The 16,588-nt window shown below is 41.3% G+C and overlaps 1 protein-coding gene and 2 non-coding genes across 30 annotated transcripts in view; 1 reads left to right on the top strand and 2 right to left on the bottom strand.

Moving 5' to 3' along the window:
• Positions 1-16,588, top strand: part of clasp1a (cytoplasmic linker associated protein 1a) — a 90,804-nt gene that overhangs the window by 20,025 nt on the left and 54,191 nt on the right. For all 28 annotated transcript variants that reach the window (XM_038719644.1, XM_038719650.1, XM_038719648.1 and 25 more), the window contains exons 3-8: positions 8,861-8,939; positions 9,888-9,991; positions 10,514-10,605; positions 10,954-11,029; positions 12,752-12,849; positions 15,436-15,506. In XM_038719644.1, coding sequence (XP_038575572.1) covers positions 8,861-8,939; positions 9,888-9,991; positions 10,514-10,605; positions 10,954-11,029; positions 12,752-12,849; positions 15,436-15,506 — 520 coding nt within the window. The remainder of the gene's footprint in view (positions 1-8,860; positions 8,940-9,887; positions 9,992-10,513; positions 10,606-10,953; positions 11,030-12,751; positions 12,850-15,435; positions 15,507-16,588) is intronic.
• On the bottom strand, positions 8,345-8,471 carry LOC119904621. The gene has a single exon (XR_005444730.1). It is a non-coding gene; the product is annotated as a U4atac minor spliceosomal RNA (small nuclear RNA).
• On the bottom strand, positions 11,202-11,328 carry LOC119904625. Its single transcript, XR_005444734.1, has one exon. It is a non-coding gene; the product is annotated as a U4atac minor spliceosomal RNA (small nuclear RNA).

A 16,588-nucleotide genomic window follows, 5' to 3' on the forward strand; every position in this document is an offset into this window, starting at 1 on the left:
AAGATAGACAACACAAATTGGTGGATATTTGATGTTTAATAAAAGGCCAAAATTATCCTGATACATAGGCAGACGAATTAGGGAACAGGTTAATACACTCTCTGTCACTTCTCTGACACAATCCACATTGACAGTGTTGATGTGGTTAGCCCAACACCATCGGACAATCATATTAATGTGAAGCGCACATTGTTTTTTTAGAAATAATTCTGAAAAGAAACTGTGTAAATGACTGGTAACCTGTTTTATATCTTCTTCTCTGTGACTTTTTATCAAACTAACCACCCTCCACTTCTGTGTTGTTGTGCAGTCTCACCGAGACATCCTGAGTCAGCGGTCTCTCTGTCTCTGCCTGTGTGTCCAGTTGTTTTTGGTGGCCATGTTAGTTTGCTGCCACTTGGATTTAGACTGTTGTCTGCCTACAGAGTGACGCTCTCCTCTATCCGGTCTGTCAGGTGCCATGGCAGTGTATGCACGTCACCCTCACTTTTTGTTGGAATATTCGGTCCAAAAAAGCCGCAAACAAAATTCAATTTCAGTATCCTTAAATGGTGAGTGTCATTGCAGCTCTGTAGTCGATTCAGATAAAGCTGTGTGTGTGTGTGTGTGTGTGTGTGTGTGTGTGTGTGTGTGTGTGTGTGTGTGTGTGTGTGTGTGTGTGTGTGTGTGTGTGTGTGTGTGTGTGAGACAAAGTGACAGGGACAAGCATGTGGGGAACAGCGGTCACAGTGTCCTCGGTGGCCCAGGCTCACTCTCTTATTTTGTGTGTGTGCTCTTTAAAACACACCAAAGGTTACATCAGTGTCAGTATAACAGATTCAGCAACTTGCTGACAAGTGCTGACCCGTTAACTTGGGTTAGAATGTGGCTGTTTCACCTATAATAGCTGATACAGTATCTTGTCTCTGAGTGCGGTCAGTTGCTGCCTGGTTTGCTGCTACTGTTTTTAGCCACCGGCCTGTGGCAAATGGGACTCATGAGCACCTCAGCTCACGTCACTGCCCATCCCGTGGTTGCCGTCTGATAGGCCACATCTCTACCTCTAGGACACAGTCGAAGTCGGCTGCACAGAAACTTGAAACAGACTTTCCGTTGCCCCCAGATTAGCTTTCTTGTTTACAATAAAGTTTCAACCTCCCAGCCTGAACGATAACGAATAAGAGTATGACCTCTCAGTATTTGGTTGCTTAACAAGTTTACGAATGTGCCACAGGCTAAATATACTAGAGTCTAGCAGGGATCTGGTGACTTTCGTTACAATTGAAACTATAGAATATCTCTCTGGAGTTCGACAATTATGACTGGACTCAAAAATGTTATCACGAAAAAAAGTTTCGTATCTTTTGATAACGAAATCCTCACGATAAGTATCAAATCGTTATTTCTTTCGAGCTTAAAGGCTGATTTTTGCTCCTGAGTGAAAGTTGAAGAAACCTGATGGTTAATTGTGGTTTAAACTCTTCTTCATGTTCAACACTTGATGCCAAACAGTGGATCACTTTACAAATCTGAGGTAGAACATTCAAAACAATTATGATAAAATCTTTTGTCAACAAATATGCATGAATAAAATTAAGTAAAAGTCATTTTTCCTAATTCGTAAATGATTCAAGTGACTAATATCAAACATTTATTATATATTTATTGAACATTTGTTATATTGTTTAAAAGAAAATCTCAAATTATTATTATTTTATTGCATTCTTGCTGGTACTAATAAAAGAATACAAATAATAAGACATTTTACCATGTTAATGACAGAGCACTGTGAAGTCATCAGGGTTACCAAGGTGGGTACATAGACCGATGTCATTGATTGGTTTGTAGATTGCCGTTTTGAAGCCTTGAGTTTAGCATTTTGGCCGTTACCATATAGATTTTTTGCAACCAGGCACTGGACATGATGACATTTGGATGAGGGCATGGAGCGACCTTGCTTGGTTAGAAAGGTACATCTGTAATGCACGTTACTTGTGATTTTAAGGTGGATGCTAATTTTGGCTAGCAAAAATAATTTCTAGGCACCTCATTACAATAATGAGGGCTACGACGAAATTGTAAAACGAATTGGATAAAGGGGGGTGTGTGTGTGTGGAGAGAGAGAGACATTTATTTGTAACAATCCAACTAAGGATGTAGTAATGAAATGCAGCTATTAATTCTAACATTATTTCATTTAAGTGTAACTAACATTACATAGCATTATTACCTTATTACAGCATCATTACTGACCTCTGTTAATGCTATTTTAATTTTTGATGCAGTCAAAAAACGTCCTGCTCAGCTTCCAGACTGCAGTGACAGGATGAGATGTTAGCCAGCGTTAACCTTCTTCGCTTTTCCAGTAGTTGGAAAAAAACAGACAGACACACTGTGACCTGCACTGTATATTTACTGCCAGACTGAAACGCTCAGATTTTCCTCTGCTCCTCTACTGCCGCCTGTCACGTAGCTGTCCAATGAAGAATGAGGAGAGAACACTAGCTAAGAGCTACTGTGTGCGGGTGAAAATCATTAACATTGATTTTATTGATCATGTGAAAGTGTAGTAGTGGCAGTCATTCACTGAACAGCTGGCCGTCTGTGCCGAACAGGTAGAACACTGTGTGCACACCACAGACAGCCCGGAGCTGCACTCCTGCATTTCCGAGTTCCGTCTTTTTCGTTCTGTCAACATTATGTTTTCAATTAACCTCTAGATAATCGACTATTGACATTTGTTAATCATTTCAGAATCGTCCAAGTCCACATCGCAATACATCAAAAAATCTATTATGTTCCACACCCCGTCAATCGTCAGTTTTCCACTGAACATCATGCTGTGTTGAAGAATACTTGAAACTAGCAACTAAGATTATAAAGCCCTGCTGGCCGTTAGAAAGAATGCAGGTTCAAGGCACTTGGCTACGGTCGTGAGAGCCAGAGGTTCCCACATTTATCAGGGAATTAGGTTCAACTGTAAATCTGGGATCTTTTGACCACAGCTGTTCAGATATGTACAGGCCAATGCAAGCTTTTCGCTAGAAAGCTCACAAGAAATATAAATGCTTTGTCTTCCAGCAGTCACCTGGAACATTGTGTTTTTGCAGGATTGCTCTGAGCGCCTCAAGTTGAAAAAACTTCAACTCGGCGCAGAACAGCACCCAACATCATTGCTGCTTTTTCCCAATTGTCCAATCGGATGACAAGAGTGGAGGACATAATAGTGGGGGCTGTTGCTGGATACTTGGAGCTATATGATTTTACCAGCCGTTGTTACCATGATTTGAACAGTAAACAAGAATTTATTTAAACTGTACTTATAGTTAACTGGTAGCATCCAGTTGTGTTAAACTAACGTAATCTCAATTAGATCAAGATTATCATTGTAACTTTTAGCTAGTTACAAAATAAAAAGTCTCACATTACCCGTCAGATTTTTAGTCTGTTAGATAAACAGTAAGCTTGGCCTAAACCCAAAATATAACGTTGACGGTAAAACAAACATATCCTACCACCAACAAATGCTGGGTTGGGCTATGATTCCGTGGTTGCATAACAACAATAAAAAAACGCACTGCGCTGCTTTTTAAACATTTTTCAGTCTTTAACAAAAAGGCGGTACCTTAACCTGCAAGGCACGCTCTGTCTGATCAGGCCTCAAGTCTCCCATTTGGAACATTTCCAGCAGTGATTAAAAGTGAAGGATCTCTGAATCTGTCTGCCACTAAATTTCTGGCTCTTAATGTCTCTGTCTGTTTCTCAGCAAAGCCTCTAGTCTAGCAGGAAGTGATACTACAGAGAGGTTGCCAGTATAACACTAACTGGCAGCTGAATCTCTAACAGTTCTGGCAGTTCTAAGAAGTCTGTCTTCTTGTCATCCTGCCCCTTTGGGAGGAAACTGAGCTTTCAAAGTTCAAGGTCATTCTCTCCAAATACACTCCTCAGTATACAGGGGAATGAAAGTGTGTTCCTTCAGTGCTACGGTGTACACAGTAAGATCAAATACAAGAGAGACAAAAAAACAGGTGCAAAGACAATATATATACCTGTTATTCTATAATCGTGCAGGCTTGTAATTGTCATCGGTCAAAATCATCCAACCAGTGTGCATTGAACAATCACCTCTGAATTAACGTGAAGAGGTTCATGCTGCTATTTTCCTGCCACTTTTTTCAGGTTACCGTTGTCCACCTAGTCTACACACATCATCCCTCCTTCACTGTGCTCTGCTAAATCTGCACCTCTTCCTGGCCCTTCTCTTCTGTCCTCTCACCTCCGTCTCTCGTCTGTCCTGCATGTCTCGTCTGCAGAGAAACTTTCGACACAACAACCCATGCAGTCTGAACGACATTCCCACAGCCGTGCTGTGTTCAGGCATCAAAAGAGACTCTGTTGGCTCCATAGTTGTATGTGATGGTCGGGGTTTAGGATTTGTATGTGTGTAGGCCTGAGTGTGCTATTTACTTGCAGACCCTTTTTAGGAGTATATTTAGAATTTGTGAAATGTTAGACCTCACCCCATTGGCAGATGCTAGGTTACTGTATGTGTTTATAGGATGGTTGATATTATGGATTTCAAATGAATGGAGGAATCTGAATGGAATGCACGTGTAGAGCAGGAGCGATCACTGAACGGTTTGAGCCTAAAGATGATGGGACTGCTTTATGCAAATACAACACATCCAAAGCTTGACAGGCCAGTCATGCCTAGTTATGGTTGCTAAGCGGTGATTGGACAATCAGTCGATGGACTAAGGTTACATAGTGTCATATGCTGTACAGATTGTGAAACATTTAGGAAAATGAGTAATTTTGAGCTATATTAATAAAAAGTGCTGTCAGTTGAACACATATTGGAGATTTTCAACCATCAATACACCAAATCAGGGAAAAGGTCTTGGCAGGATGAAGTCCATCCAGTTGAGTTCCATGGCCTTGGGGAATGTCAAGAAGCACCAAAGCTGTTCCGGTGGCCAGACCCCACTAATGTGTTTCCTCATTCATATTTATAAAGCTTACAAACACAATAAATAAAATGTGTTTTCTCCTGAACAGAGAGAGAGTGAAACATGTATTAGTATCAGTAGCAGTATGTCTGGAGGAGGATGCTCTCGTTTCAGTGTCTTTTTACTTCAGGAAGTCAAGCATGAAGTGGCGTCTCTGGAAGAAGTGAACTGGAAACAGCCGACGTGTTTGTGTGTATTTGTGTGTAACTCTGTTTTCTGTGAGCTCTATTCATCTCTGTATACTGTGTGTCTGTGTGTGCTCTGTGGAAGCACTGTGGGCTGTTTTTCCATTGAGTGTGTACTGTACATTCCACCGTCTAGTAGCCACCATGCCTGGCGTTCTCGGCTCTGCTGAGTCACTGCGCGGTCACTGCTGGCTAATCACACCTCAGGAATATGATAACACCGCTGCTGCAGTCTCCAAATGCTGGCATAACATCAGAATCACCCATCCCATTTCCATAGGGAAAGCAGTCAGCAGACTGTATGTTGGTTTATGTCAAAGCATGCCAAGACTTTTCCCTCTTGCAACAGTTTGTCTATTTTCAGCCTGAACAAGGTATTTACTGAAATAATCATGCAGCTGCTTGATGACCAACCGTACATGACTGTGAGTAACTGTGACACAGCAGCAAAGGATGTGCATGATTACTTTTTATACCTTCAAATCAATGTTGATGAACATGATTTTTTGGCAAATTCAGTACAGAAAAAATCTGAGATTTGGGAAGGGATGATTGGTCTATTTTATAGTTTTTTTTCATGACCCTGGTCCCCTGTCTGTGCCGTAACCAGTCAGCATGTCTGTCTACCTAGGCAGAGAAGTGGTTTGCACACAGGCAATCAAAGCATTTCATTTTAAAGTGTATTTGCATAAAGCAGTCCCTGTTGTATCCTAGCCATGACCGTGTTGAGGACCGACAGCAGCCTGCGCCACAGACACAGAAGAGACGGACTGTAATCTGCAGCACATGCTTTCAGGCACATTGTGTCTCTACAAACATGGGCACATGTCTCGTCTTGTGCGGTGGCCTAGTGAACAAGCTTCAAACAAACATCTACCAGGAAAAGGTGCTCTTGTGTCAGTTTGCAGATTGGATAGCTAAGGGTGATTGGCACTTTAAACGGCGTAAAAACAGACCTACAGTCTGTTTAGCTGCTGAGGGATTTGGTCCTGTCCTTTGCAGTACTACTGCATAGAAAAAGCAGGCTTTCGAGTGTTTGGCCCCTGAGCTCCAGCTACAGTGTAATTTAACTTTGACTTGAAAATGAACCTAGTCCAGACACAGCCCTAGTTTCATGGGAGGACATCAGAAGGAGGGCCAGGTATGCTGCATTATCATAAAGCATTCTTCAATAAACTTAAGTCTTCTTTTAAATATGTAGCTTGGTAGGACAGCCTGCTCGCTGTTTAGAGGAAATCATTGCAAAGAAGACAACATGTTTCTGCAGGTGTGTCTATGCTTGTGTCTTTGTACGTCTTTGTGTGTTTAGGTCTGTCTACAGCTCTGTGCGAATGTGTGGTGTTTCCACTGGTAGTGAGATGACGGGCTTGGTAGTGAGGGAAGAGACGAGGAAGAAACCCTCGATTTTAATTTAAAGGCTCCTCCACATCACAGACAGATGGAGCAACAGGCCGTGCTCTGCTGGGTTTCCTAGCAGTTTTCAGAATGAACGTGCACATGTGTTTTAGTGAGCTGGGATTGATGTTAGTGGGTTAGTTTGATCAGAGGTTGGTCCCTGGGATCCAGCAATACTAAGATCACTTTCTGGCATCGGACTCGGCACCTCGCATGTCTGAAAATGTCGGAGCCAATTTTTAAAATAGGTTTATCTTGATATGTAGGCCACAGATTTTAAGTTGAAACAACTATAGTCCTGCCGCCTAAAGAACTCTTTAAACTGCATTCTGTGAATCAAGAATAGTAGTATTATAACTTCTGCCATTTCTGTTTGTTCGTATAAAATGCATTGTGGGATACAACAGACAGACAGCTAGTAGCATAAAGGCAAGCAGTGACAGCGCCAGCAACCCACCTGTCATTCAAAGTGGCCACAGCACTAATTATGCACAACTTTAAGAGTCTGGGAGTACTGGTTTTCTCTACTGGTTTTCTGCTTTGGAAAGAACTTTACCATTTAAAAACATTCAAACTACTGTATATAGTTTATAGTATATAGTTTTCACTGAAACGAGGTTAAACCATGCAGCGTTAACTTTGTCAGCCTTTCTAAAGTTGTCCAGCTGGTCAGTCAGTCAGCCCAGCATGCAAACTTTTATTTACAGACTAGTACTGGACAAAGCAAAGAGATCCCATCGCCCCGTTTTTGATGGCTACTTGTGAGTTTTAGGATAGATTTGAAGATTCTATTCTATTAAAGTCTGGGAGAGATGAAGCTTTGCTGGTGGTTCCTAAACCTAGGCGGACTATGACTGAGTTCCTGCTAGAAAAGAACTACCGGTAGTTTCTACGACTGCCCGTGTCTGAAGGCAAAAGTGTTTATAGCTAATCTAAACGGCCACACTCGAAGGCAAGGGGAAAACCCTGCCGGGAAAAACCTTGTATTTTTGGGGGGTCCGGATGTGGATGACAGAAAAAGGGAGTCCGCATTCTGTCTGCAAAAATGGGGGAGCCTTTTTGTCCTCAGCTGCACTGCATTGGACTGAGCTCAGACTCAACACAGGGTGCAGTTGTTGTGACTCAACTTCTCCCGAGTTCAAATAAGAAAAAGGAAGTGTTTACCTCCAGTGGTCACACCAAGAAGAGTTGGAAAGACCCTCCTGCATCGACCTTACCTAAGAGGAGCTGAACCTAGATTTGAGATTTACTGTTTCCATGGAGGTTTACACCATTGTTAAACTCTGCTGATCCTTCACAGAGCTCTCATGGGGTCTTTGTTGGGGGCTTTCATCAGTCTAATTACTGTAATTCCCTCCTGTTGGAGAACAAAGGGACTGCTCTGAGGATAAGGGCTTTAGACACTGGGCCTTGTACCTGCTGGAACGCTCACTACCTGTTCCTCCAGTGGGAGAAAGAGATCAGGAAAAGCAAGAAAATACAGTGTGACAGCATAAAATTGAGATGACAGTAGACTCGAGAGCAGAAAGGGCCAGCACAGAGCAGAATAAAGTCACATGAAAGATAATGATACCTTTCTGTCCTGGCAAGCTGGAAATAATGTTTTTGCGTCACGTGAGTTAGAAAATAGATTTACCGTGTAGCATAAAAATGTTCAAGTCCTCTGCATGCAGATAATATAGTTGTGTCCCTTTTTTTGTTTGTTGTGATGCCACCAGGTGGCAGTACAGCTGTACTGCTGCAGTTAAATCCTGTTTCATACCAACATGACTGAGATGTTCTAAAAACTGCACCATGCTCTAGATAGGAGTCGAGGTGACGCATACGTGTTGGGATGGTGTTAGCAGGGCTGCTCTCACTCTGCGTTCATTGAACAGCTCTTTCACCCCATGACAAGGAAAGATGGTGTTGGAGGGGCTTGTGCTTATATATCAATGTTTGGTCAGAGGCTCTACAGTCATGGTGCAGCACTGTATTTTATATCCTACATGAGTCCTGTATGTGTTATAAATTGATGCTGTAAAGGTTGCAGGAGGCCAGTGTCATTCATAAGCACAGCACAAGCTCACAAACTTAAAATCTTGTTTTTACCCATGATCCTTTGCAACAGCACGTTTTGAATACAGCATTGAACCTGGGCTTGTCCAGGGTCGCAGCAATGATTATTCCATTCCATTGTGATTAATTAATATCTATGAATGAATTTGAAAAGATGTGTATGGTTTCTTTTGATGAAATGTTGTTTTTTATTGCATTTAGGTGTATTTATGGTTTTATCTATGTCTCCACCAGGTGGCTCTGCTCGGCTTGGACCTCTTATCTGCCTTAGTGACAAGGTTACAGGAGAGATTTAGGGCTCAGGTGGGAACAGGTAAGATTCAGATTTTTTAGTTTTTTATCTGTATTATGATATCTTCATCAATCGTCATTGTACCTTATCATCATTTCTTTATGTAACTAAAAGCCTCTGGCTTAAGATTTGAGTAGGGACTTGCAGACCAGTTCACACATAATTATCACTTTCTCTTAGTTACATTTACATACTTTTCCATTTTATCAGTTAGCTGACGCTTTTATCCAAAGTGACTTACATTTGAGTAACAACATAAGCATCAATACAGTAAGAGATCTACAAGTGACAATAAATACTAGTAAGAGCTATTTGTGCATACAGCATCAATCAGATAAATACCATGGGGAGGAAGTAAGAGTTGTGCAATCAATTCAAGAAAACTGGAAGGAGATAGTTAAAGGTTCTTAGAAGAGATGGATTTTCAAGCTTGAAAATCTGAGCTTCTCTCAGTTGAACTAACCGGTTCTTAGGGAATTTAAGGATACTTTTCTGTTAAGTTAGATATTAGTCATTCAGTACACCAACCTGATAGCTTGCCTTCTTCTTCTAAATTTGAATAACTAAATGACATTCTGTTGTCTGGGGTGTGTTCTCTCTTCACTCTCACCATGATTGCCAGCCACTCTCTGCTCTTCCCCCCTTTCTGCACTTACTTTGAATAAGAATAAAAGATCTTACACTACAGATTGCTGCTCCTGTTCTGACTGTGTTTTAGTGGATGCCTGAAAGCACAAGGACAAATCCACAAACTAATTTGTAACATATTTAAGAAATGTAAGTAAAATAATTTAATGACAAGAAACATGTTGGTAACACAAAGCCTCAGTGTTAAAGACCAAACACTTACTCACATCTTAATGACTTCTAGCCCAACAGTTATGTGCTGGCATGTCTGATTTTCGTTTCTTCAGTTGACTGGTTTGAACGGGCGCTTGAGTGTTTCCTTCTCTTCTCTCTCTCTCTCAGTTCTGCCCAGCCTCATTGATCGATTGGGAGATGCAAAAGATCAAGTGCGAGACCAAGACCAAACACTTCTGCTAAAGATCATGGAGCAAGCTGCCACCCCGCAGGTACCGACACACATGCTCACACACAAACATGTGTGTAGAGGTCATTTTCTCACCAGTTTAAGATGGCAGCACACGGCCTGAAGTCATTCTGATGATGATTAATGTAGATTTGCTGCCAGTGGTCTTTTTATTTTTTGTGTTGCTGTTCTCCTGAACAACCATGAGTGCACCCTGTTAGCTGATACCACACTTTGAATGTATCCATGGGAACAAAAAAATGGGTTTAATTAAAGCAATAGACCTAGAGTCAATAATATTAGCAAATAGACTGATTTTCTCATTAGTAGATTAGTAGCTAAACTTTTGAATAGCCAGTTCATTCTGTACAGTAATTGCCACAAGCTCTAATGATGGAACATACTGCATGCTATCAAGTTAGATAGCATAACATTATTTCTGGCTGGCTGGGTGGACAAACTGGCTGTTGTCCATTTCCTGTCCTTATAATGTATGTTATTGCAGTAATCCATTAAAAGAACAATAAAGCACACGTGCATATTCTTTGGCTGTGTGTTGTTGCAGTATGTGTGGGACAGAATGCTGGGAGGCTTCAAACATAAGAACAACAGGAGCAGAGAAGGCGTGTGCCTTTGCCTCATCGCCACGCTCAACACGTGAGTCAAATGCCTCCCTGCCATTTCAGTTCTATTGGTCTTAGTGGTGAAGATGTAACCATCTTTACAGCTGTTAGTTTCTGCAGTATTTTCCCATGTGTGTGTGATATTTATCAATCAATTCTTGTAAAATATACAGGATCCATCTTGTAAATGGTTACAGTTTCTTAAGCATCTCAGTTTGGAACAACATTTTTCTTGTTATTACATTTAAAAAACAGGATTTTTGCGGCTTGACTATTGTTCACTGCCCCGTACATACAGTAGGTGCGTGCGCTCTAGTCTACTTGTGTATCTCCATGTAATTGTGTTCTGTTGGGGCACTTTATTTTTATGCTTGTCTTCCAGATACGGAGCTCACGGCCTGACCCTCAGTAAAATTGTTCCACACATATGTAACCTCTTGGGGGACCCCACAAGTCAGGTATGTCAAGTTACGCTGTTTCTCCATCTGTGCCAATGTTGGGAAATGAGTTTCATTATTTATTTGAAGGACCTCAAAGTATTTTGTTTGTTTTGTGAAACAATATCAGCAGGTGGCAGTATAGCTGTACTGCTACATTGTAATCCAGAAGGTTTTGTATGAACACCACATATGTTCCATAAATTGCACCGTGCTCTAGATAGGAGTCCAGGTGATGCATGATTGTTGTGATGGTGTTGGCAGGGCTGCTCTCACTATGCGTTCATTGAGCAGCTTTCTCACCCCATGACAAGGAAAGCTGCTGTGGGAGGGGCTTGTGCCTATAAATGTTTGGTCAGAGGTTCTGCAGTCATGGTGCAGCAGTGAATGTGTATTTTATGTCCTATTTAAGTCCTAAATGTGTTATAATGTGATGTTGTGAGGGATGCAGGAGGCATCCAAACAAAACATCCTCAAAACAGAGGATTTGCTTGTTTTAATATTGCTGTAAACTGAATATTTGGCAGTGTTCTAATTTTGGTCTAATGAAAAAACAATTTTTAGATATTCTCAAAGTTAATTGATGATAAAAGTTCTTTCAATATATCCTGGATTTCTTGTCAGTATGCTTTTTCACTGGTGTATTATGTGAGAGGAACATGCATAGGTGTAATTTACACTGGGGACATGTCCCCAACACTTTTTCAAATGGCTGATTTTGTCCACATCACTTTTTGAAAGCATTTGTTAAAGAGGTCATATTCTGCTTTTTGGCTTTTCCCCTCTCATTTATTGAGTTATATATCTTTTTTTGTGCATGTAATAAGTTTGCAAAGTTCAGCCCAAAGGGAGTTCCCATCTCCCACAGAAAACTCTGCTCTGAACACAGCTTGTTTGTCGTCCAGCTGTTGCGCGTCATAATGCTCGCCAAGCAGCTAGTCCTACACGCCCTCAAGAACACCGGTGGAAAAACACTGAGTGACAAGACGTCCGCCTGCTGCCTCTCCTCTCCCTTCCAAACACTAGCTACCCTCCAGGCAGTCAGTGGACATAAAGTTGTTCCTGTGATGTAGAGACAGAGCTCAGTTAAAACTTTGTGGATGAAAGATAAATTTGTTACAAATTAAAAACTCACCACTCTGAAACTCTTGCTCCAGTCCATGTTGCCAAGCTGGTAGGGGGATATACAGCTGAACCGAAGCCGGGTTTACCTCACAACCTGCCCCTACTCTGCTTCTGATTGGCTATTAGTCCTGCGCATGTGCAACTCCCAACAAAGATCTTGTAGAGACAAGATGCTTCACTCCATAGCTAAAACGAAGCCTTCAACACAGGGTGAAAAGAGGAGCTGCAGCAATGTGCAGTATGAAAAAAACTATGGTGTTTTTTGAAAATGAAACCATGTAAACCTATTCTGGTACAACCTCTAAATTTTGAACAGAAAAATTAGCAAATGAACCCAATATTGTGCATCATCACATCTCGTTAGCTAAGTGTATTACCGTCACACCCCTAATCTGAGCACTTATGTCTCCACGACTTTTCTACACAAAGTGGGAACATGTCATGTTCCAACGCAAAAAGAGGCAAACCTGCCATGGAAAATGCATGCGTTGGAGCAATGAATCTAGTGCAAACGACAAAAGTAGTAATTGTAGTAACAAATGAGTAAAGCAAATATTTCAAGAAGGATCAACATTTATTGCATTTGGTAATGATTTCATGTGGTGTTGCGGTCATCAGGTCCGGGACGGAGCCATGGGCTGCTTGGTGGAGATCTACAGACATGTGGGAGAGAGGGTCAGGATGGATCTCACCAAAAAGGGCCTGCCACAGTCACGGTACGACAAAAGGAAGCTGCCAACCTGTCGCTGTCTGTCTTATTATTTGAGCCGCCTCCTTCACTTTTCTGTGCTCCATCATTTCTCACTCACTCATACACATACAAACAAATGCACACTGTGTTTGCAGGTCACATGCTGTTAAAGTGGTGAGAGTCTGGACACAGAGAGGTTGCAGGCTACAACACTGTGGTTCTCAAACTATTGGAAGTATTAAGTGTTACAGCTTTAGAACACCCGTCTATTAGGGGAGATTACAATCATTTGCCGACCCATTTATATCTATAAGGGGAGAGTAAATAATAGAAACACCTCTCAATATAATGCAAGACAATTCACCAGCCTCCGAAACGACCACACAGTTGAATCACTACCTCTCTAACACAGTTTGAGCAGAGGATGAACGTTATAACCTTCATGATGGGAGGATTTATTGGAGGACTCTTTTAGACTACATTAGTTAAGCTAGGTGTGCCTAATAATACACTGGCAACAAAGTGTATAATTTAAACTATCCAAGCTAAGATTGTGTGAAAATGTTAGCTTTATAAATTTCATCATGTTCTGCGTCACACAGACACACCCACAGTTGCTCATGTAGGATATGGGTCCTATGTATGCCCATAGGTGAAGAGGTCTCCCTTATTTTCATTTTATGTTACATGTTTCAGATTCACCCAAAAGTAACCCTCATCTTAACACGTCGCATATAGCTGCCATTATTTTCAAACCACTAATCAAAAAAGAAACCGCTGAATTATCTGAAACAGCTGCAAGGTCCTGTGTAGTTTGCTTTTTAAACTGAAGGCTCTAGTTTCTAAAAGCGGTCACATTCATGAGATGGTCCTTATTTTCTGATGTACTCACCTTGTTTGTGCTTTGTCACAGATGTTAGTGCCAAAAAAGGTTTCCGTTCAGGTTTTGGTAGCTATAGCTAACCTCACTGGTATTGTCAGCATCTCTCAAGGTGGTTTTACAAAACCACAGCAGTGAACTAAAATACTGCAGCGTTCTCCGTGGAGGTTCTTTGACATAGCTGATAACACGGCCTATGGATAAGGCCCACTATCATGACATTTTATGTAGCACACATGTAAACGCTGCATTGGTTTTGAAGACATTTTGGTCTATGTAATCACCTCAGCTGTCATCTCAGCTAAGCAGCTCCACAGTTGGGTTAAATGCCTTTGCTCAAGAGAAGATCTCAAATAGTTACTGAGGTGAAGGCATTTCTGTTTCACCTTCAATGTAATCCAGATTATTTTAGACAGCCTGGGGGTTTTAAATATTTATATTCCAGCTGTGAAACTGTAATTTAATGTGGGACTGACAAAATCTGCAATGTGTGTAAAAAGCTTATTGTAACAAATTCAAAACACCAGTTGTCTTCTTAAAACTGCTGACAAATAAAGTCCACAGAGCAGACAGGTACTGACGGGAGAGACAGACAGGTGTGTGTCTGAAGGAAATAGCAAGGTGACCAGATTACTGTAATTTGTGAGTAAATGCTAAAGTAAGGTGGAGAATTAAGTAGAATTAAAAAGGTGAGATAAGAAAAAACAGGCTACTAGTAATATATGTATTCTTTAATATGTTTTCAAATATAAAATACAAATATACCCGCCACTACTACAGTTATATTGTCATTCTGTAGGGATCCAGCAGCCTAACCTGGGGTTCTTATTTATTTTGAGATGTGTCTGAGTGAGAGAAGCTCCTGTAACATGCTGCACTTTGCAGAAAATTAAAGTTATTTAATAGTCAGTGTTTTATAACCTACAGTAGAATGGACTCTGTCAGAAAAGCAAACGCTAATGGAGAGCCTAATAAAGAAAGAATTTTCCAATAAAGAACATTACAAAATGTTTGTGTATGCTGTCAACTATAGTTTTTATAAAGAAAGAAAATCAGAATCGGCAGGTCATACCTTTAAAAAAAATTGGTAATCGGAATCGGCCGGGGTCGGTGCATCTGTAGTTTGGAGGTTTCAGAAGTTACTTTATGCCTTTTTTCATTCCTTGTGTCGGATATACGACAGAACTCTCTGGCAGCCTTTTCCAGCCACTTACATCTGATTTATAGTCCTCCCTCTTGTAATCAGCCCCTGAACAAGCCCTTTGAAAAGGGTTCCAGCATATTATAGCTCACGTCTGGGTGAGCTGCAGCCAGCAAACATGGTCAGACCCTTTCTGTTACCTTTCTGACCTCTTTGTCCTTTTTTACACTGGACCATATGTCTGCATTCCACCAGCATCTCTCTCTCTCTCTCTCTCTCTCTCTCTCTCTCTCTCTCTCTCTCTCTCTGGCCCTTCTGTCATTTTGTCATTTGTGTGGAAGATCTGGACGTCGTCTATTTTGGTCTTTGGCCATCCCTTGTGCACAGAGCAGAGGGAGAGCTTCTCCCCTCTGAGGTGATGGACGGTACAGTCAGCAGCTCCAGTGGCCGTTTTACTGTTTGTCGTCATTCTATCTGCTTCAATTATCTGAATTGTGTTTTTACTCCACTTTTATTTAGTATCCTTTCTACATATTTATCATCATCTGTTTGCAGATTCTTTATTTATTTCTCTCTGTCTACATTCCCAGGTTGAATGTAATCTTCAGCAGATTTGATGAAGTCCAAAGATCCGGGAACATGATCTCATCCTCTGGCTCAGGTGAGAGTTTTTTCCTGTCTGTCATTATTTAAGCTTGCTGTTTTAGCTTTATTGACTTCAGCTGTTGCCTTTGTGTTTCATTGTGTGGCCAGCACAGTGGGAACTGAGGACTGGCAGATGCACTGTGAATATCAGGGCCATTGGGGTTTTAGTAGATGTGTTCAGTATATGAACTGGAGAGTTTGTGGATCTTGAGCAGCTCTGTGGTTGTTTGTTATGTGGCGCAGGGAGCAATTTAAGAAATATCTGTGACAGTAGAGCTTTTTTATGATGAGTTAAGTAGCAGGCTTCTCCATTCAGGCTTTCATTTCCATTGCATTGTCAATGTCTTTCAGCCGACTGTTACCCTTCTGTAGCATCACTCGTCTTTCTGTCACACTGCATTCGGGTGTGTCAGCCTCTTAAAGACTGTACATTTTGCGCGCATGTCTGTGTGTTGTGTGTCTGTAGACTTCTGCACAGGTGGATTCGACCCTACTGCTGACTCTGTCCCATTACAGCTGACTACATCTACCCTGCTCCTACAGGGACAGCAGCTGAGCCCTGGAGAATACACTTAGACAGGGCTCAGCATATCAAAGCAGTCTGCAACATCTCTCCTTTTAGCTGCCCCTTCACAACATTTCACACGTGGAGTTCAGCCTCCGCGACAACCTAATTAATAATGCCATTCAGGAGCGCTTGCTGACCCCCTAGTGTAAGCTGAATTGTTTTCTGTCTTTCTGTGGGGACTCCCCACTGTTTGGTTGAACTAAACAAATTTAAAATGCCTTTTCTGCAGGCTCATTCTCTCACTCAAATAACCTGTCTTGGAAAACCTGATTCCTGCTGTTTGTATCTGTAGTTATTTTAGCAATATATTTTAACCTGATTATAAACTAAAGTACAAATCCTATTTATATCGGCATTAAAAGGACACTCCGCATATTTATCACATGAAGATCTGTTTCGTGCCATGAATGGTACTACTCAGTCTGTAGAAACAGTTGGTGTGTAAGTTCCACTGTGTTGCTGCAAGAGCTTCCTTAAAAAAGCAGATAACCTTGATAATGTCATAGTGATGTCATCTGTGTGATCTTCTC

This window comes from Micropterus salmoides, unplaced genomic scaffold (genome assembly GCF_014851395.1).
Source record: "Micropterus salmoides isolate LMB-PRFRI ecotype aquatic unplaced genomic scaffold, ASM1485139v1 Ms_hic_scaffold_15, whole genome shotgun sequence".
NCBI lineage: Eukaryota > Metazoa > Chordata > Actinopteri > Centrarchiformes > Centrarchidae > Micropterus > Micropterus salmoides.